This window comes from Mustela lutreola, chromosome 11 (assembly GCF_030435805.1).
Source record: "Mustela lutreola isolate mMusLut2 chromosome 11, mMusLut2.pri, whole genome shotgun sequence".
Lineage (NCBI taxonomy): Eukaryota > Metazoa > Chordata > Mammalia > Carnivora > Mustelidae > Mustela > Mustela lutreola.
The window spans coordinates 55,387,574-55,403,964 of NC_081300.1; the positions used below are offsets into that span (position 1 = coordinate 55,387,574).

A 16,391-nucleotide genomic window follows, 5' to 3' on the forward strand; every position below is an offset into this window, starting at 1 on the left:
TTGATAGCTGTGCTATAAAATTATATTTATGGTGACAAAAGGGAACTGGAATCACACGCTAAAGCAAACAATAGTCTGTTAAATTCAGTCATAAAAATCATAAGGTCTGTAGACTTGAAAAAAGATTTAGAGTTAAATAAACTCAAACCCAGAGAGGTGAAGAGACTTTCTCAAGGTCATACAACCTGTTTGGTAGCAGATTGTAACTAAGGACCCAAATCTTCTGAAATCCAGCCAACTGTTTGTTCCACATTAGAGGACAGATGTGGAAACAGAACAAGCAAAACAAAACCCAGCTCAAGGCCATGGAAGGCATTTCCAAGGATGTGCCATGTACTCTTGGGCACAGAAGTAAAGATGTTTTATTTCATCATTTTCTTTTCCCAGACATTTGCAAAATAATGAAGTTTGTCAGTAATGATAAAAAGAATTATTCCAAGTTCTATACCACATAGCAAAAGCAGGTACAAATTGCATACTATTACTAAAAAAATAAAATGAGCCCAAGCATTAGGAAAAAAAGAAACAAGCTAACAAGCAAAAAAAACAACCCAAATAAAACAAAACGCCACGCCTAGAGCAAAGCAGACAGGCTAACGGCAGAATTCCTTTGTGAAGTACAATGCATAAGGCACTCATCACAGTAGATCTCTGCGTGCCAGTAGATCTCTGCTCCAAAGTAACAAACGTACCCTGTAAACAGCTCTTGGACACTTGGTAGGTATCTGTGAGAAATTCTGGGCATTTCACTCTGTTTGACACTGAGCACCTCCTCACAGGACCAGAGAGATTATGCTGGTACTGATTGTTTCTGAGCCACTCTGTGGAGACGGCAGAAGCCTGGTGGCCATCAGCACCAGCCGAACAGCAGCTAGATGTGTGTTACAGAGCTGTATCAATCCTCTAAATGGAAGATTCTATCTGCGTGCCCACAGGCATTCTATTTTATTCACAGGCAAGCGTTGGCAGGCAACAATATTTTCCTGGTCTTAATTCAGTATCGAGAGAAATGGAGAAATGGAGAAATGAGGCAAGGGAGTCACAGCCGCTGAAGTACACACCTCTAGCAGGCCATGGAGAGGACCAGTCCAAGACGACAGGCCACTGATTTCTGAACCTTCATGGGATGGCTGTCAAAGTGAAAAACGTTCATACAGATTTTATATGCAGATGGTGAGGTAAGATTCCTTATAACACCAAAGACCACTGCCATGAGTGCAGTGGTCTTCTTCTCTGGTTTATCTCAGCAACATCTTCAAAAATCTCAAACTGTCTCCATGTGTATCTCCTAGGCTGAAATGTCACAATTTTAAATGTGACAGGTGAAATCACAAGAAGTTTTATGCAGGCAAACTGGGATGTAGACAGCCTAACCAAAGAAAATTTAACTCTTGGTCAATACTTGGTGATTTTCTTTACTCAGTGAGGGGAAAAAAAATATCATGTTATTGATGGGATTAAAAAAAAAATCATTCAAACACTGCCAAAGGGAACATAAAGAAGCATTTTCCTAAAACAAATACAACCAAAGGGAAGTTACGAGAAGCAGAGTCCATCTGCTGGGTTTTGAGGGTGATATTCTTGTTGGCTTAGCAGTTGATAAAACAAAATGTTCTGAATTTATGTTTAATCAATATATCCAGGACCATAGAGATCTATCTGAAGAACCATCAAACACCTGCTATCATAGCCAACAACCTCTAATAACAATATATAATTATCTCTATAACCAAAATGAAGAATAAGGAATAAGAAGGAATGGGAATAGAGCCTGAGCTATCCTTTATCAGGCCATATACAGATGGCTTTTATACACAAGCACGTATGTAGCACTTAACTCTGGGCCAAATCCTGTTCTAAGCACTTTACAAATACCAACTCATTAAATTGTCATAAAAGTTCTATGAAATAAGCATTATGTACATTTTGCAGAGAATGAAACTGGGGCACAAGCGGTTATGTAATATGCCTGAGACCACAGTGTGTATCTGGCTTTAGTGTAAGAGTGAGTAGTCAGTATAGTAAATCAACACCATCCCATTCACTGACTAAAGACTTCAACATTTTTAAACCTTCATAATTAACACTTAGAATGAGCTTTAAAAAAAAAAAAAACCAAAGTTGATGGTCTGAATATATGCTATCTGACCACTAAATGATCGCCCAATGTTGTATGAGAATTTTATACAGAGTAAAGGTGGCATTTTAAGTCAGGAAAATAAAGGTCATTAGGACACATGCACATGACTATCCTTTGGGAAGAAAAACTCAGTTATATGCCTACCACAACAATGTATGTAAAAATAATTTCAGATGGAGACAAAACACACAATACAATGGAAGACAGTGCAGCTATTACAAAAACAAGACAGGTTGGCTCAGTTGGAGCAGCATGTGACTCTGGATGTCGGGTTGTTAAGTTAAAGGGTATAGAGAGGACTTAAAAATAAAATATTTTAAAAAAAAGCAAGATACAGGCCTCAATCTGGAAAGGTGTCATGATAACTGTAATGTACTCATAAATATGAAGCAATCACCAGATGAGTAAAACACAACTATTTAGACAACCATCATTCACCTATCCACATAACTACATACATACAGACACGTCAAATTATTATGAGTGGTTCACCTAGAGAGAGGTACCAACAGAGGGAAAGCCTTTTAAAACTTTCATACTCTTCTGTCTTGATAGACTTTTTAAATGGCATTGTAATTTAAAAATTAGCACACACGCACACAATTAAGTGATGACGATGCTAGGCAGGAAGACAGGACACAGGTCACAAGAAGCCTTATGTAAGGTCTTATCAAGGACCTTTCAGTTTATTCTTGGTTGATGAAATGCTAGCAAAAGCTTTTAAGCAGAGGGCAGAGAAAAACATTCTTCCTTCTATAAAGATCTTATTAGTGGCAGTGTAGAGAATTAATTTAAAAAATAACAAGACTAGGGCGCCTGGGTGGCTCGGTGGGTTAGGCCGCTGCCTTCGGCTCAGGTCATGATCTCAGGGTCCTGGGATCGAGTCCCACATCGGGCTCTCTGCTCGGCAGGGAGCCTGCTTCCCTCTCTCTCTCTCTGCCTGCCTCTCCATCTGCTTGTGATTTCTCTCTGTCAAATAAATAAGTAAAATCTTTAAAAAAAAAATAACAAGACTAGAAATAGGGAAGATGGTTAAGGAGGTTTTTAATATCTACCAATAATTGAGAATTTGCCATGTGCCATCTATAGTATCTAACTCAGCTCATTGAAGCCTTAAAATCCCCTGTATTGGAACTCTATAATCCCCATGTCACATCTGAGGCTTGAGATACTCACACATACCCTACTTGCACAATCAGTCAGTTAAAAAGCTGGAATGAGAATTCAAACCCTGGTCTGCATGCTTCACTGCAAAGTTACATTCCATTCCAGAACATGGCAGGTGCCTGGACAAGTGATGAAGAGGACTGTGACCAATGTGGAGCCAAAGCTGGGAACGGGTGGGAAGGGCAGATTTAGTACCTACGGAGAAGTCAAGACAGGGAGTACATGAGGACTGGCCGGATGCAGAGGACGAAGAAGGCAGGGAATTTTATTTTATTTTTTTAGATTATTTATTTATTTATTTGACAGAGAGAGAGACACAGTGAGAGAGAGAACACAAGCAGGGGGAGTGGGAGAGGGAGAAGCAGGCTTCCTGCTGAGCAGAGAGACCAATAGCATGTGGGGCTCAATCCCAGGACCCAGGGATCATGACCTGAGCTGAAGGCAGATGCTTAACTGATTGAGTCACCCAGGCGCCCCAAGGCAGGAAATTTTAAACTGACACCCAGGTTTCAGGCTTGGAAGAAATACCCAGATTTTCCATAAGGTGTTAATTTTTACTTTTAAAATGTTATCAATACTGACTGATATGTTCAAGGATTCTATATACAGCTCATGAACAATGACATTTTTGTACATACTTTTCAATTCTAAATTTCTAGTGCATTACTATAGCTTCAATGTCCCCCTAGGTATAGTATCTTGCAATGAATCTTTCATCTTAAATGTCTATTCACTGCAAATACTGAGAGAATATGAAAGGTTATGAAACTCTTTTCTTGCTTTCTCTTCTGGGACCTTTATGATTTTCACCTGAGCTAACAATGGAACCTCCCAGGAATATGAGAATCCTCCTGGCTTTCTGTTGTTTCAATCACAGAGAAAATGAAGACCTTGAATACATCTGTATCTATAGATATACAGATACAGATAAATGCATACACACATGCACTCATGTATAGGGTCCTTGGTTTCGATGGCAGAGTAGAAGTGGCATCTATGATGTCTTCTGGGATTCTAGAAACCTCCTATATTTTAAAATTTTGTGTGCGAATGGATATAAGCACTTCTCTAAAGAGATTATCAATAACTTTCATTAGATATTCAAAAGGGTCTAATATCTAAAAAAAGATTAAGAGTCACATGGCTGTCCTTTAAGGGAATCTGTCACTAATCAATCCCCTGACTACACAACATATTCAGGAGTCTTCGATAAGCAGGCCCAAGCAGTTCCTGCAGCTGGTCCTCATGGATATACAGGCCAGGCAACAAGACATGCTTCAAATCCTGCTTTTTCAAACTGATGCCTATTTTTGCCATCTATTTGTTAGGCTAATGGGGAAAAATCTTCACCTACATAATTAAACATAACTTGCTGCAAGGCTTCAGTTAAGGCGGCAGTGAAGGATGGCTGGTTGTGTATTTTTAAACTCTCATTTTAGAGACTACTTCCTTGTTATTTTGAACATTTTTCATAGGTTAATTCTGTATCCCAAACTGTTGCCAAGATTATACCAAGCAGCACTCTACAAAAAGAGAACAAAGAATTCATGGCACAACACAAGTATTCTCTAGAAGCTAGTGGATGCAATTCCTCCTGCTTTTTTGTGAATCTATTCTACTATAATCTCAGATGCAAACATTGTCATTTCACCAGAACTACTGACCTTATTGGTAGTAGGAAGTTTGGCTGAGGGGTATGTGTGTGAGTGTGTGTGTGTGTGTGTGTGTGTGTGTGTGTGTGTATGTGTATCCAGACACCGTGACCTACCCACTGACACTGTTTGTGTGTGTGTGTGTGTGTGGGTGGGTGTGTGTCCAGGCACCCTGACCTACCCACTGACTGAATTACAGTCTCAGAAACAAAAGGGAAGCTCACAGCGGAGTGGGCGGAATACTGTTAGATCTAGGCAGCTTTACACCAACAAAGATCTTTATGAACAAAGAGAAAGAACCCACACAGTATAAAATAAATGACTGCCTAGAGAGAACTTTTGAAAATAACTTCTGAAGTTGTCTGATAATTCACTGGTCAACATGAGTAGACTCCACAAATCTCTGAGAATAGTGTCTAAAGCAATAAGCCCACGTATTTTTTTTTCCTCTAAGGGACTAAACCTGCCTAAGGTAAAAAGACAAAGATATTTCTAATATAAATTTGCTTCAACTGTAAGAGGAGAACTGTGGAAACTGTTTACTCTTGATTCTAAATACCACTATTTTCTTTTAATTTCTCTTCCTCTGAACAACTTGGAACATGACATTCGGCTTCCAGCTGGAACTGCAGATAAGCAGCCTTCACAGGGGCTCCAAGCCCCCTCCAAGCAGGAGAAAGCAGCCCTGATTGGACTGTCTGGTCTCACTGCTTCAGATCTGCTCAACTATCTGCCAGGCCTCTGGTACTTTGAATCTCACTATTACAGACAAGTGGATTCTAAGAATAGGAAAAATATCTGAGCTGCAAGATCAGGATGTATCTTCAGTTTTGCCCCAGAACTTACAGCTTTAGAGAACATGAGAAATGAACATGAATGAGAATTCCCTCTGTTCTTCAGAGCCCCAGCCATTAATCAGCTTAAATGACTTCACGTACTGAGGCTACAGTCCAGTTTTAAAACACACGTCTTTCTCTGCCCAATATGCCTTGGGATTTAAGCCCCAATCAAAGATGTGAATATAATACACACAGTATTATTATTATTATTATTATTATTTTACAAAATGTGCTCTTTCCCGGGAGAACTCTTAAATATCAACGAGGTTATCCTAAAACTGGGGGGCATCAAAATACACATAGAAGGCAAAAACAAAGAGAAAAACAAGCACACACTTTAAATATATAAAACAGGATATAGATCCAGGCTATAATCTGATTCTGACCATATCAGAATTCATAATATAATGAGATATTTCCTTTTCACTTTAACTACTAAAAAAGCCATGCATGGTCATCATGTGGCTAATGATTAATATTTAAAGTATTATCTAAGAAGGATCTACATGAGTACTATGATAATGTTCTCAGTGATTATCAAATAATTTGGAAGCATGTTCAAAGCACAAAAAACCTGACATCTGACTGAATTGTTTGGGTTGGAAAGGTCCTACTTGTCTGAAATCATTCTACAGGGGGTTGTAACAAATATGAATTTTCATGGCAGCATCTTTCTGCACCTGCAATGCTAAACACAATTCTAGACTTCATCAAAAACAAAACACAGACACGGGTCTTTCAGATTCTATTTAATGTACTGGCATATCTTAAAAAATAGATTTTTAAAAATATAATTCAGGTCTGGGTACAGAAGTTAAATTTAAAGTTAAAATTCCTTTCACTTGGATTTTACCAAGGAAGGCTGAGTGAGAACAGGAGTGTGTTCAAATAAAGCTATCATATCTAGGGCAATTAGGGGGTTAAATTAGGAAGATGTCTTTGTTCCCCAACTACTCTCAACCCTTCCCAAATGAACCTTCCCCACAACCACCACATCATCCTACAGATGGCTAAAATTTCCTTATCTGGACACAAAGTATTTCTTTCCCAAATCATAGGAGATTACTACAGATTTTAAGAGAGGTGGAGGGACCGTACAATACAAGAACATGTTAAGGAGTGTCCGAGATAAAAATGCCACTGAAGAAAAGCAGGGGGAGGAAAAGCAGAAATGCCAAAATCAACATGGTTTTGCCTTGTTTTGGGAGACAAAGGAGAGCAACCGAGGAGACATTTCTGTTCCCCTCACAAAGGCAGGAGGAGAGAACATGGAAGCTGTAGAACGGCAGGACTTGCCGACACTACGGTTTCAGACAAAGCTCCAGTGATGCATGGTTTTCAGACTGGACACTCGTCCTGACGCACAGGAGATCAGGAGACCTCAGTTGGGAGACCATGCTTCACAGGGAGCAGCCAAGAGTACTGCTGTGGTCTAAGGGAGGCCAGTCCCGACGAGGACGCAGTCCCGGGAGATGGCGTTCTGGCTAGGGCTCTGAATGAATGCTGTCAAGGAGGGCAGGTTCCAGGGACAGTAAAGGACTAGAATCTGACACGTGTCATCTTAAGAATTCTTGCATCTAATAAAGCGAACTGCATGTCAGACGCTGTATTGGGCTAAACACTGTATATATATTTTACGTAATTCTTCAACAGTCTCTAAGCAAGTGATATAATCTGCCACTTTCAGTTAAAAACTGAGAGTCAGAGAAATGCATCACAGGGTTCTTCTTCTATAAAGTGAAGGGAAAGAAGCTGAAAGGGCTTAATGGAGCAGCACATGTACCAGCACCCAGCCAGTAACAAGATGCTCCGAGGTGCACCTCTCCCAGAGAATCACGAAGCAGAGAGGAACTTAAAAAAGGAAAGAAACCCAATCAGTTTTCACAGAGATTACAGCTCTACCCAGAGACAAAACACACTACGTGTAATCACACAGAATGAGGAGGTAGGAAGATCTAGAGATCTAGGACGTTGCAAACTCCACTGGGTCTAGGTGGAACTCGAGTTAAGGGGGTAGATGAGATGCCCCAGGGGCCATGCAGAGTGGGGCCCAAGACAGAAGCCCAAGAGAAGAGGATTTTCAGAAGTGCCTGGCAAGGAGTAGCTAGGACCACGCAAAAGGAGCAGCTAACAGTGGACAGCATCCTGGAGCAGAGGGAGTATAAGCCAAGGCCTGATGTGTGTGGCTTTGAAATCAGGGCAGGGGGTCGAGGGGGGCACTTCTGTGGGCACAGTTTCAGGTCATGGTGGGAGTAAAGGCCAGGATGCAGAGCTGGAGGAGGAAAAGGTTAGACAATGAAGAAAAGAGAAAATGCCTGCCAACATTTCAAGAATCTAGAGCAGACTAAGGAGGTGAGCTATTAAGGGGAGTGCAGGACCAAGGGCCAGTATGCTTTCTTAAAGATGGGACAGACAGGTGTGTTCATGTTCTAGACACAATCACTTGGAAGAGAAGCAAAGGTAGCTTACAAGCAGGACATGAGATGATTGATGGGTCATTGATCAGTTCTCTCTAGAAAAGCATAAATGGGAAGGCTCCTGAGTGTAGGTAAAAGGAAAAGGGGGAGGAAAGGGATACGTCTCCCAGTTCGGCCTGGGAAAGAGGTCTGAGTTGGTGTGAGTGAAGGTCTGTGGCAGGGAATGGAGGGAGGTTGCACCAAGTCCATCCAAGGAGTGATGCCTTCTGCTGGGAGTGAGGGCAGAGGCCTGAGAGTAGTGCCTTCCCAGAGAGTAGGAAGTGCTCAGACTGATGGCAAGAAGGACAGCCAGGCACTGCCCTCTTAGCAGAGACTGTTAGTCTACAGTGCCATCAAGCTGCAAAGCTTTGATGTTTGTGCTTCTTCTGCAGCAGGGCTTGGCAGTTAATTAGGCACAGAAGTTAGAAAGCACACGTGATCCATCTGGAGCTGGGATTTTGGCAGGCATCTATGGGGAGAGGAGGACGGGGGACAAGGCAATTGAAGATCCTGGCAAGAAAATGGCTGAAATGATAGAACCAGGGTGCCTAGCCTGGCCAGGGGAAGATGTGAAGCCAGAAGGAAGGTAAAGGACAAATTCAACAACCACAGGTCTTAATTAAAGGAAAAGCTGGTACTATGAGAATAAGGGAGCAAGAGGGGCTGCAAAGACAGTGGATGGGATCAGATGTGGGACTTAAAGTTCCACACTGCAGGAGAGGTCCAGTTCTGATGGATGCAAGTGTAGCGGAAAGCAAGTGGACAGCCCCAGGAAGGGGGGTCTGGCACGTGAGGCACTAGGTGGCTCGTGTGGGCAAAGGATGTCCCAGGATGAGCAGGAGACCCAGGCAAGAGCAGAGGGGAAGCTCAGGGAGGCAGTACGTGGGTGCACACGTGCACATAGGCGTACACGCGCAGGTCCAATGAAGTAACAAGAGTGGAAACCATAGGGAAGAGACAGCATAAACCTCATGGGAGGGAGGGCCAGGTGCATAATGACAAAATACTAAGGAGCAGGCAGGAGGAGGCTTGTGGTGGAGACCTGACCTTGAGGGGTGGAGAAGCGTGTGTGGGAGAGACAACAGTGCACTCTCGGGACATGGAGGTTCCAGCAAAGCAGCTATGCATGCCGCCTCAAGAAGGGGGGCTATGAAGGATGGTGCATCCCTTGTGGGTTTTTTAAGATTTCGTTATGTGTTTATTTGTGTGTGAGAGAGAGAGAAAGAGAGAGAGAACGGGTGGCAGTAGGGGTTGAGAGAGAGCAAGAATCTCAAGCAGACTCTGCACCAAGCATAGAACCTGACATGGGACTCGATCTCACAGCCCTGAGATCATGACCTGAGCCGAAATCAAGAGTCAGGTGCCTAACCAACTGAGCCACTCAGGTGCCCCAATACATCATTTGTTTTACCACAGAGGGTGTTGCAGAGGTCACAGGAGAATGACGGCAGGGAGCCAGCCATGAGAAGCCACTCAGGCCAGGGGCAGGGACAGATCAGCACAGTAATGGAAAGGAGATGGCACCTGTGGTCAGTGGCTTCCAAAGAGAGCCATGTCTGAATCCCTGAACCTGTGAATATGGTATGTTATATGGCGAAATGGATTTTCCAGATGTGATTAAGTGGACCATCTTGAGATGGAGAGGTTATCCACGTGGGCCCAATGTCATCACAAGTGTCCTTGTAGGAGGGAGGCAAAGGACCAGAGAAGGAGATGTGACCATGGAAACAGGTTGGAGTGATATGGTCCCACAAGCTAAGAAATGTAGGAAGCCTTTAGAAGCTAGAAAAGGCAAGGAAAGAGATTCTCCCCTATAGCCTGCAGAAGGAACATAATTTGGCTAACCCATTTTAGACTTCTGGCTTCCTGAAATTTAAGATAATAAATTTGTGTTATACTAAGCCACTAAGTTCATGGTAATTTGTTACAAGTACAAAAAAAAAAAAAAAAAGAGAGAGAGAGAGAGAGAGAAAGAGAAAGAAAAACAACCCGTTTGCTATATAAAATTCAAACTGTAACTCTATACACTATAAAAGACACACAGAAAGACACACAGAGAAGTCCAGCAATTTTAGCTTTTCCATGATGACTTTCATCTTGCTCTGAAGTACCAATCATTTTAATAATATTCAAGTATCCCTGGCCTGCAGGAGCCCAAGCACACATTAAGCCTATCTGCTCGGCCAAACACTGGCTGGGGAGACAGAAACATCTGCTGGACATAAAAAGCAGAGCTTTCAGGGAAGTCACTAAGGACAATCAGGATGTGTGGTTGTGGGACAAGGGCGGTTTGGGGCGAGGGAGGGTTATGCTACCCCGGTCAGACCTGCCCCTGGAACGCTGGGACAGGTGGAGGTGGGGGTCCCTTTAGCTCATGGCTAGACAGCAAGAGGGACAGCATCTGCCTTCATGCTGGTCCTATGCTGCTCCCAAACCTCACTCCCACCAGCCGGAGCCAGGAAGACAGAGGCTGCCAAGACCACAGGTCAGAGTGCAGAGGCTAGGACAGCTTCATAAAGGGGAAAGGTCCTGGAAGAACAGGGACATAGGAAGTTCAGAGAACAAGAAGAGACACAGAGGCCTCCCACGTGGATAAAGGCTCTGAACAGTTAAGCCGGGCAGCAACAGGCTGACCGGCACAGAAGCTGTTCATGTGCATCTGCAGATGAGGCCAGACTGTGGGGACTGGGATTCCAGGCTGGCATAGTTGAGCCTTTGATGGGCAACAGGTGGAAAGAATGCTTCAGGGAGATGCAGTGGACGGTCAGATGACTGGCAAGGAGAGATGAGAGAAAGTTTTAGAACCAACTTCAAAACCAAAGGAAAAAATATTTTGAAGTTTGAATCAAGTCACGATAGGCACATTTCACCAGTAATGAAGAGAAAATGTTTTTATATTTTCTGTCAACAGAAGGTGTTTATATCCTTGTACACTCACTATCCCAGATGGTAAGATAAACCATAAATTATAAAACACTTTACTTTGTCTTGTACAAAAAGAAATTCAAAATGGGCCTATAGATATTCAAAAATCTTGTGTGCAAATAAAATAAGCACACTCTTAAAATACACACATACATTTTCTTCGTAGAATACATGTCTGATTTGCATGATGGAACTGATCGTATGTGTGTGTGTGTCACTGGTACACCATCTAAAACTTGAATGTTAGGATGGAAATGACATATTGAAAGAAAAGCAATAGTTAATATATTTTTAATAGTTTTCCAATCAGGACATGCAAACAGTTTCATTTTATTTTCAACATTTCGGGGTCCTGAAAAGTTCCATCTCAGCAGGCTGACCTGAACATCATTATTACAATATTTACACATTTAAAATGGACAGGAAGAGTCAAGAGCACAATGTTACTCCAAACCTGAGTTCAAACTGATCATCTTTCTCAGAAGACTGGCCTGACCCATTTGCCTTTTTTAATTCTACTGAAAGCTATTTTCAATTATAAACCATGTCACTTCATCTCAGAATATAAATGTCCAGTCAGAGTAACACTGTTATTTGGACACAGCATCTTCAGTCATCAGGACAAATCAGACCTAGTAACTGGTAAGCTTCTTCCTCCTCGATAAGGCCTGGAGGAGATGCCACCTCTCCTCAGGACACCCAGCTCATTACATGCACATTTGACTGACGAGAACATTCTACCTCACACCACTGTCATGTTTTCAGGAATATCTTATATCCCAATAGACGGCAAGATTTTAAGCAACCATGTCATAAACCCCTTAGTGTCTCAGTCTACATCTTACATGGAGCTTTGTAGAGATGGAGCCTCAAAAACGTGAGTAGCTTGACTGTTAAATTCTGAGTGAAGACAAAGCCATGCCTACAGGTCAGACATGTCCACTTTCTCACGTGCTCATACTCTATGGTCAGTTTCAGAGTTGACCAAAATTGAGTCCACAAGGTTGAGAAAGTCATATTTTAAAGTCACATGATGAGGCAAGGACTCCCCAAAGACTGCATTCCCTGCTCATTGCTCATCTCTCCTCTGTGGACAGAGTCACAGATTCACTTACACCCTCTAGAGGGAACCCACCCCTGCCTTCACAATGCCATGTTTCCCCTCACTTAGTGCTTGCCAGTACCTCTCTTATCAGATCTCTAGAAAGTCAAGGGAGAAAGTTCTATGACCCATAACCCACTATTAAGCAGTTCCTTATGTAGGGATTTATTTCAGGAACAGAAATCTCACATTTGCCCCTTGGTGGTTTTTTTTTTTTTTTTTTTTTTTTACTCAGTCACAAGGGAAAATCTGGGGGAGAAATTTTCTTATCTGTAGGTGTTCTTGCACTAGCTGTTGGACCCTGAATTGTCCTGAAGGAGAAATCAAGAAATAGCATTAATCCACTCACTAGCTGAGCTGAGGGAAAAATGCAGGCACTGGCTAGAATCTAATGGCTCTCTGTCATCAGCCCAAACCTGCCTTGCTCTGGAAACAAAGGCCCATTTCAGCCAAACACACTAAAAAGTGGTTCAATTCTCAGTGGAAAGAAGAGAGGACCCCAGCCAGGAGACCCACGGGGGTCTGATTCCTAAGACCCTGAATCATTCATGGTCAATACTGCTACATGGAAGTCCTGACTTCAATCATTGACTGGTCTCACATTTTTGTGGACCTTGGTTGCCTTGAGACCCTACGGTACCCATCCATGCCCAGCCATTGGATCACAAGCCTGGTCAATGTCCTGTGGTGAACCTTGCACCATGGGCCCAGATGGACTACATGTGCCCTTGGGGCTCCCAGCTTCTGACAGGCCTTAGCTGGATTTGGGGCCAGCCCACTCCACCCTCTGTCCTGCAGTGACCACACAGCACGGGCACAAGATGGGCCCAAGGATGGAGAGAAAGTGTAACTACAGGTTGCCCTGGATTGCTCCAGTCAGAGCCAACTCTCTTTAAGGAACTTCCATGCTCAGAAATGAAAAGAGTTTACCCAGAAGTCATTCAACATTGACTGATCATGAGTACACTAAGAACAGAGACTGTGAAGAAACATGAAAGAAGAGACCCCTTCCCTAGGGACCTTGAACCCTAATTCTCATCAAGTGGCAGTCTCATCAGGAGTCAGCAGGCACTGCATAGTTCCTACAAGCTACTACCACCTCGGACCTCCATCCTGCGCACAGAAGCCCAAGGAGGTTCTCCAGGGTGCCAGGCCCCAGTCACTGAGGTTCTAATTTAGCAGGTTTCGGGAATACCCATACACATGGGTTTTCCAAAGCTCCAGAAAGGCATTTGATGTGAAGATTGGGTTGAGTACGAAATATTTAGTATTTCTTAAATGGGAGCTGCCAGCATTTGGTTTCTCTTTCTTTCCCTATTAACATTACTTCTTCCCCCATTCTATTGCCACGGCCAGGATTAAAATTGTTAGCCCTTTTGGGGCACCTGGGTGGCTCAGTCGGTTGAGCACCTGATTCTTTGTTTCAGCTCAGGTCCTGATCTCAGGGTCCTGATATCAAGGTCATGAGATCGAGCCGAGTGTCAGATTCTGCGCTCAGATTCTGACTGCTTGAATTCAGTCTGCTTGAGATTCTTTCTCCCTCTCCTTCTGCTCCTCCCAGCTGTACTCTTTCTCTTGCTCTAAAATAAATAATTAAATCTTTTAAAATATTGCTAGCCCTTTTGCATAGTAAAAAGTACTAGATACATCTCAACAAAATGTCATAAAAAGCAAAGCAAATAAAAAGCATTACTTTCTCACCGCTGGTTAAAATGCAATATAATGATGAAATCTGATGCGGTTTTTTAAATATAAATTCCCCCGAAATGTTGAAAACACAGACCAAGAAGAATAGAAAGGGTAGCAGGAGATTTGGTACCTTGGGTAAAGATGATTCCCCTCAAGTCAAACCTCTCCCCACCTCTGTGCCAACAGTCACTTGGTCAAGCAAGCCCACACAGGCTGCTCTGGACATTGTTAGATTCAGGCAGAACATGGGGTTTCGCTATCTCCTCCAACATGTTGCCTTACCGAACACTTCCATGCAACACATCAAAAACAGACTCCTCAGGGGCACCTGGGTGGCTCAGTGGGTTAAGCCTCTGCCTTCAGCTCAGGTCATGATCTCAGGGTTCTGGGATCGAGCCCCACATTGGGCTCTTTGCTTAGCAGGGAGCCTGCTTCCTCCTCTCTCTCTGCCTGCCTCTCTACCTACTTGTGATCTCTATCTGTCAAATAAATAAATAAAATCTTAAAAAAAAAAAGGACCCCTCAAACCTGATCCTTGGGTGGTCCTGTGCAAGTAATATCTGCTAATACAAAGAAAGATTATGTGCCCATTGCATTCAATGCTCTTTAGGTGTAACAACTGATTTCATCCTCCAACAACCCTGGGAGGTAGGTATGGTAATTTCCTTACATTACAGATGAGGAAACTGAAGCAGAGAGAGAATGAATGACTTGCCCAACGTCACAGAGCTGAAAGGGAGTAGCACTGGGTTTCTGGAGGACACATTCTGAATCACTAAGGCTTCCATTACCTTTGTTATGTTACTTTCCAGTGAAACCTACAACTGAAATCAGTTGAATGTTCTGTGTAGGCAAATGATTTCCTTTTGATTATTTCTCTTAAGTGCCCATTCCTTGCCAAAACATGACTGTTAATGATTCACCTTGGAAAACAGTTCAACAGGTGCAGCTATAGCCTTCTGTTCTGTCAAGTACTGCTCCCACGACCATGCTTCCTGTGCAGCCACTGAAGGGACTGGAAAAGAAAACACAGTGACTTTTCTTAAAGCAGTTAAGGACAGAAAAATAGTATCTAACTGAAGATAGACACAACAAGCAGGCTGATTTGTCAAATAGGTAATCAGGAGAACTAGCAACTAATAAAAACTTTCTCTCTCACTTTCCATGAGCATTTAGTAAAATCATCTAACCAGTCCATATGCAGCTTCTCCTGTTTTAGAACAAGTCTATGAATATATCCCCTTCCCCAAGAAGACCACTGATAAACACTTAAAATTGGTAGTTTGGGGGCGCCGGTGTGGCTCAGTCATTAAGCATCTGCCTTCAGCTCAGGTCATGATCCCAGGGTCCTGGGATGGAGCCCCACATCGGTATCCCTGCTTAGCGGGAAGCCTGCTTCTCCCTCTCCTTCTGTTACTCCCCTGCTTGTGTTCCCTTTCTCACTGTGTCTCTGTCAAATAAATAAATAAAATCTTTTTAAAAATGGGTAGTTTCTTATTCCTCTCAAAGAAGAGTAAACAGGTACTGCTTTTCCAAAACATGACTTGGTTCATTTTAAGGTGAATGACCTGTAAATATCTGTATAATCTCCTTTTGTTTTCATACCACTTTTTGGGATGAACATCAAGTGGTAAAACTTGTTGGAAGGCAATATGGAAATATATGTTAAAAGCCTTAAAAAATTTTCATATATAATTTTGAACCAGCTATTCTGTTTCCAGGAATCTGGATGTTAATGTGATTACAGTGAATGCACACAAGGGTTTCTATCCTAGAACTCCTCATAATAATGAAACATTGGAAACAAACTACTGGTCTACAAAGAGGATTAATTAAATACATTATACAGATGTGTCATTTTAATAATAAGCTGTAAAATTACATTATAGAAGATTAATGGCAGAGAAAGACTATGTAAATGATATACTACCAGTGGGGAAAAAGACAACAGTTTAGAAAACAAAATGATACTTTTTGGTAAAATATGTAATTGAAATATGAAAGACTAAAATTACGTAAATCAAAATCTTAAGTGAAGTCATCTTTAGCTGCCAGGATTATGGCTTCTTCCCAATTTTCTCTGCACTTTATCCTTCTGCTTTCCAAATTTTCTAAATCAATAGCTATCCTTTGTAATTCAATAAAAATATTTTTAAATAATAAAAATATGAAAAGGACTGATAACTGTTTTAAGTTTACACTTTGATATCCCAGTAATTTCCCCTCTAGGATTAACGTGCTAAATAGTCATGATAAAAATTGATAGTAAAAATATACATCAAAACATTATTATGACAAAAACACAAAATAATAGTAATATGAGAAAAAGGTTAAAAAGACTATAACACATATACATATATACATAGGCACATATATACATATGATTTTGAAGTTACTGAAAACTATTTTTTCAAAGGTTTT

General features: G+C 42.0%; 1 protein-coding gene across 5 annotated transcripts in view; it reads right to left on the reverse strand.

The window, feature by feature from the left end:
- Positions 1–16,391, reverse strand: part of L3MBTL4 (L3MBTL histone methyl-lysine binding protein 4) — a 452,666-nt gene that overhangs the window by 283,214 nt on the left and 153,061 nt on the right. For all 5 annotated transcript variants that reach the window (XM_059139212.1, XM_059139210.1, XM_059139213.1 and 2 more), the window contains exon 5: positions 14,894–14,985. In XM_059139212.1, coding sequence (XP_058995195.1) covers positions 14,894–14,985 — 92 coding nt within the window. The remainder of the gene's footprint in view (positions 1–14,893; positions 14,986–16,391) is intronic.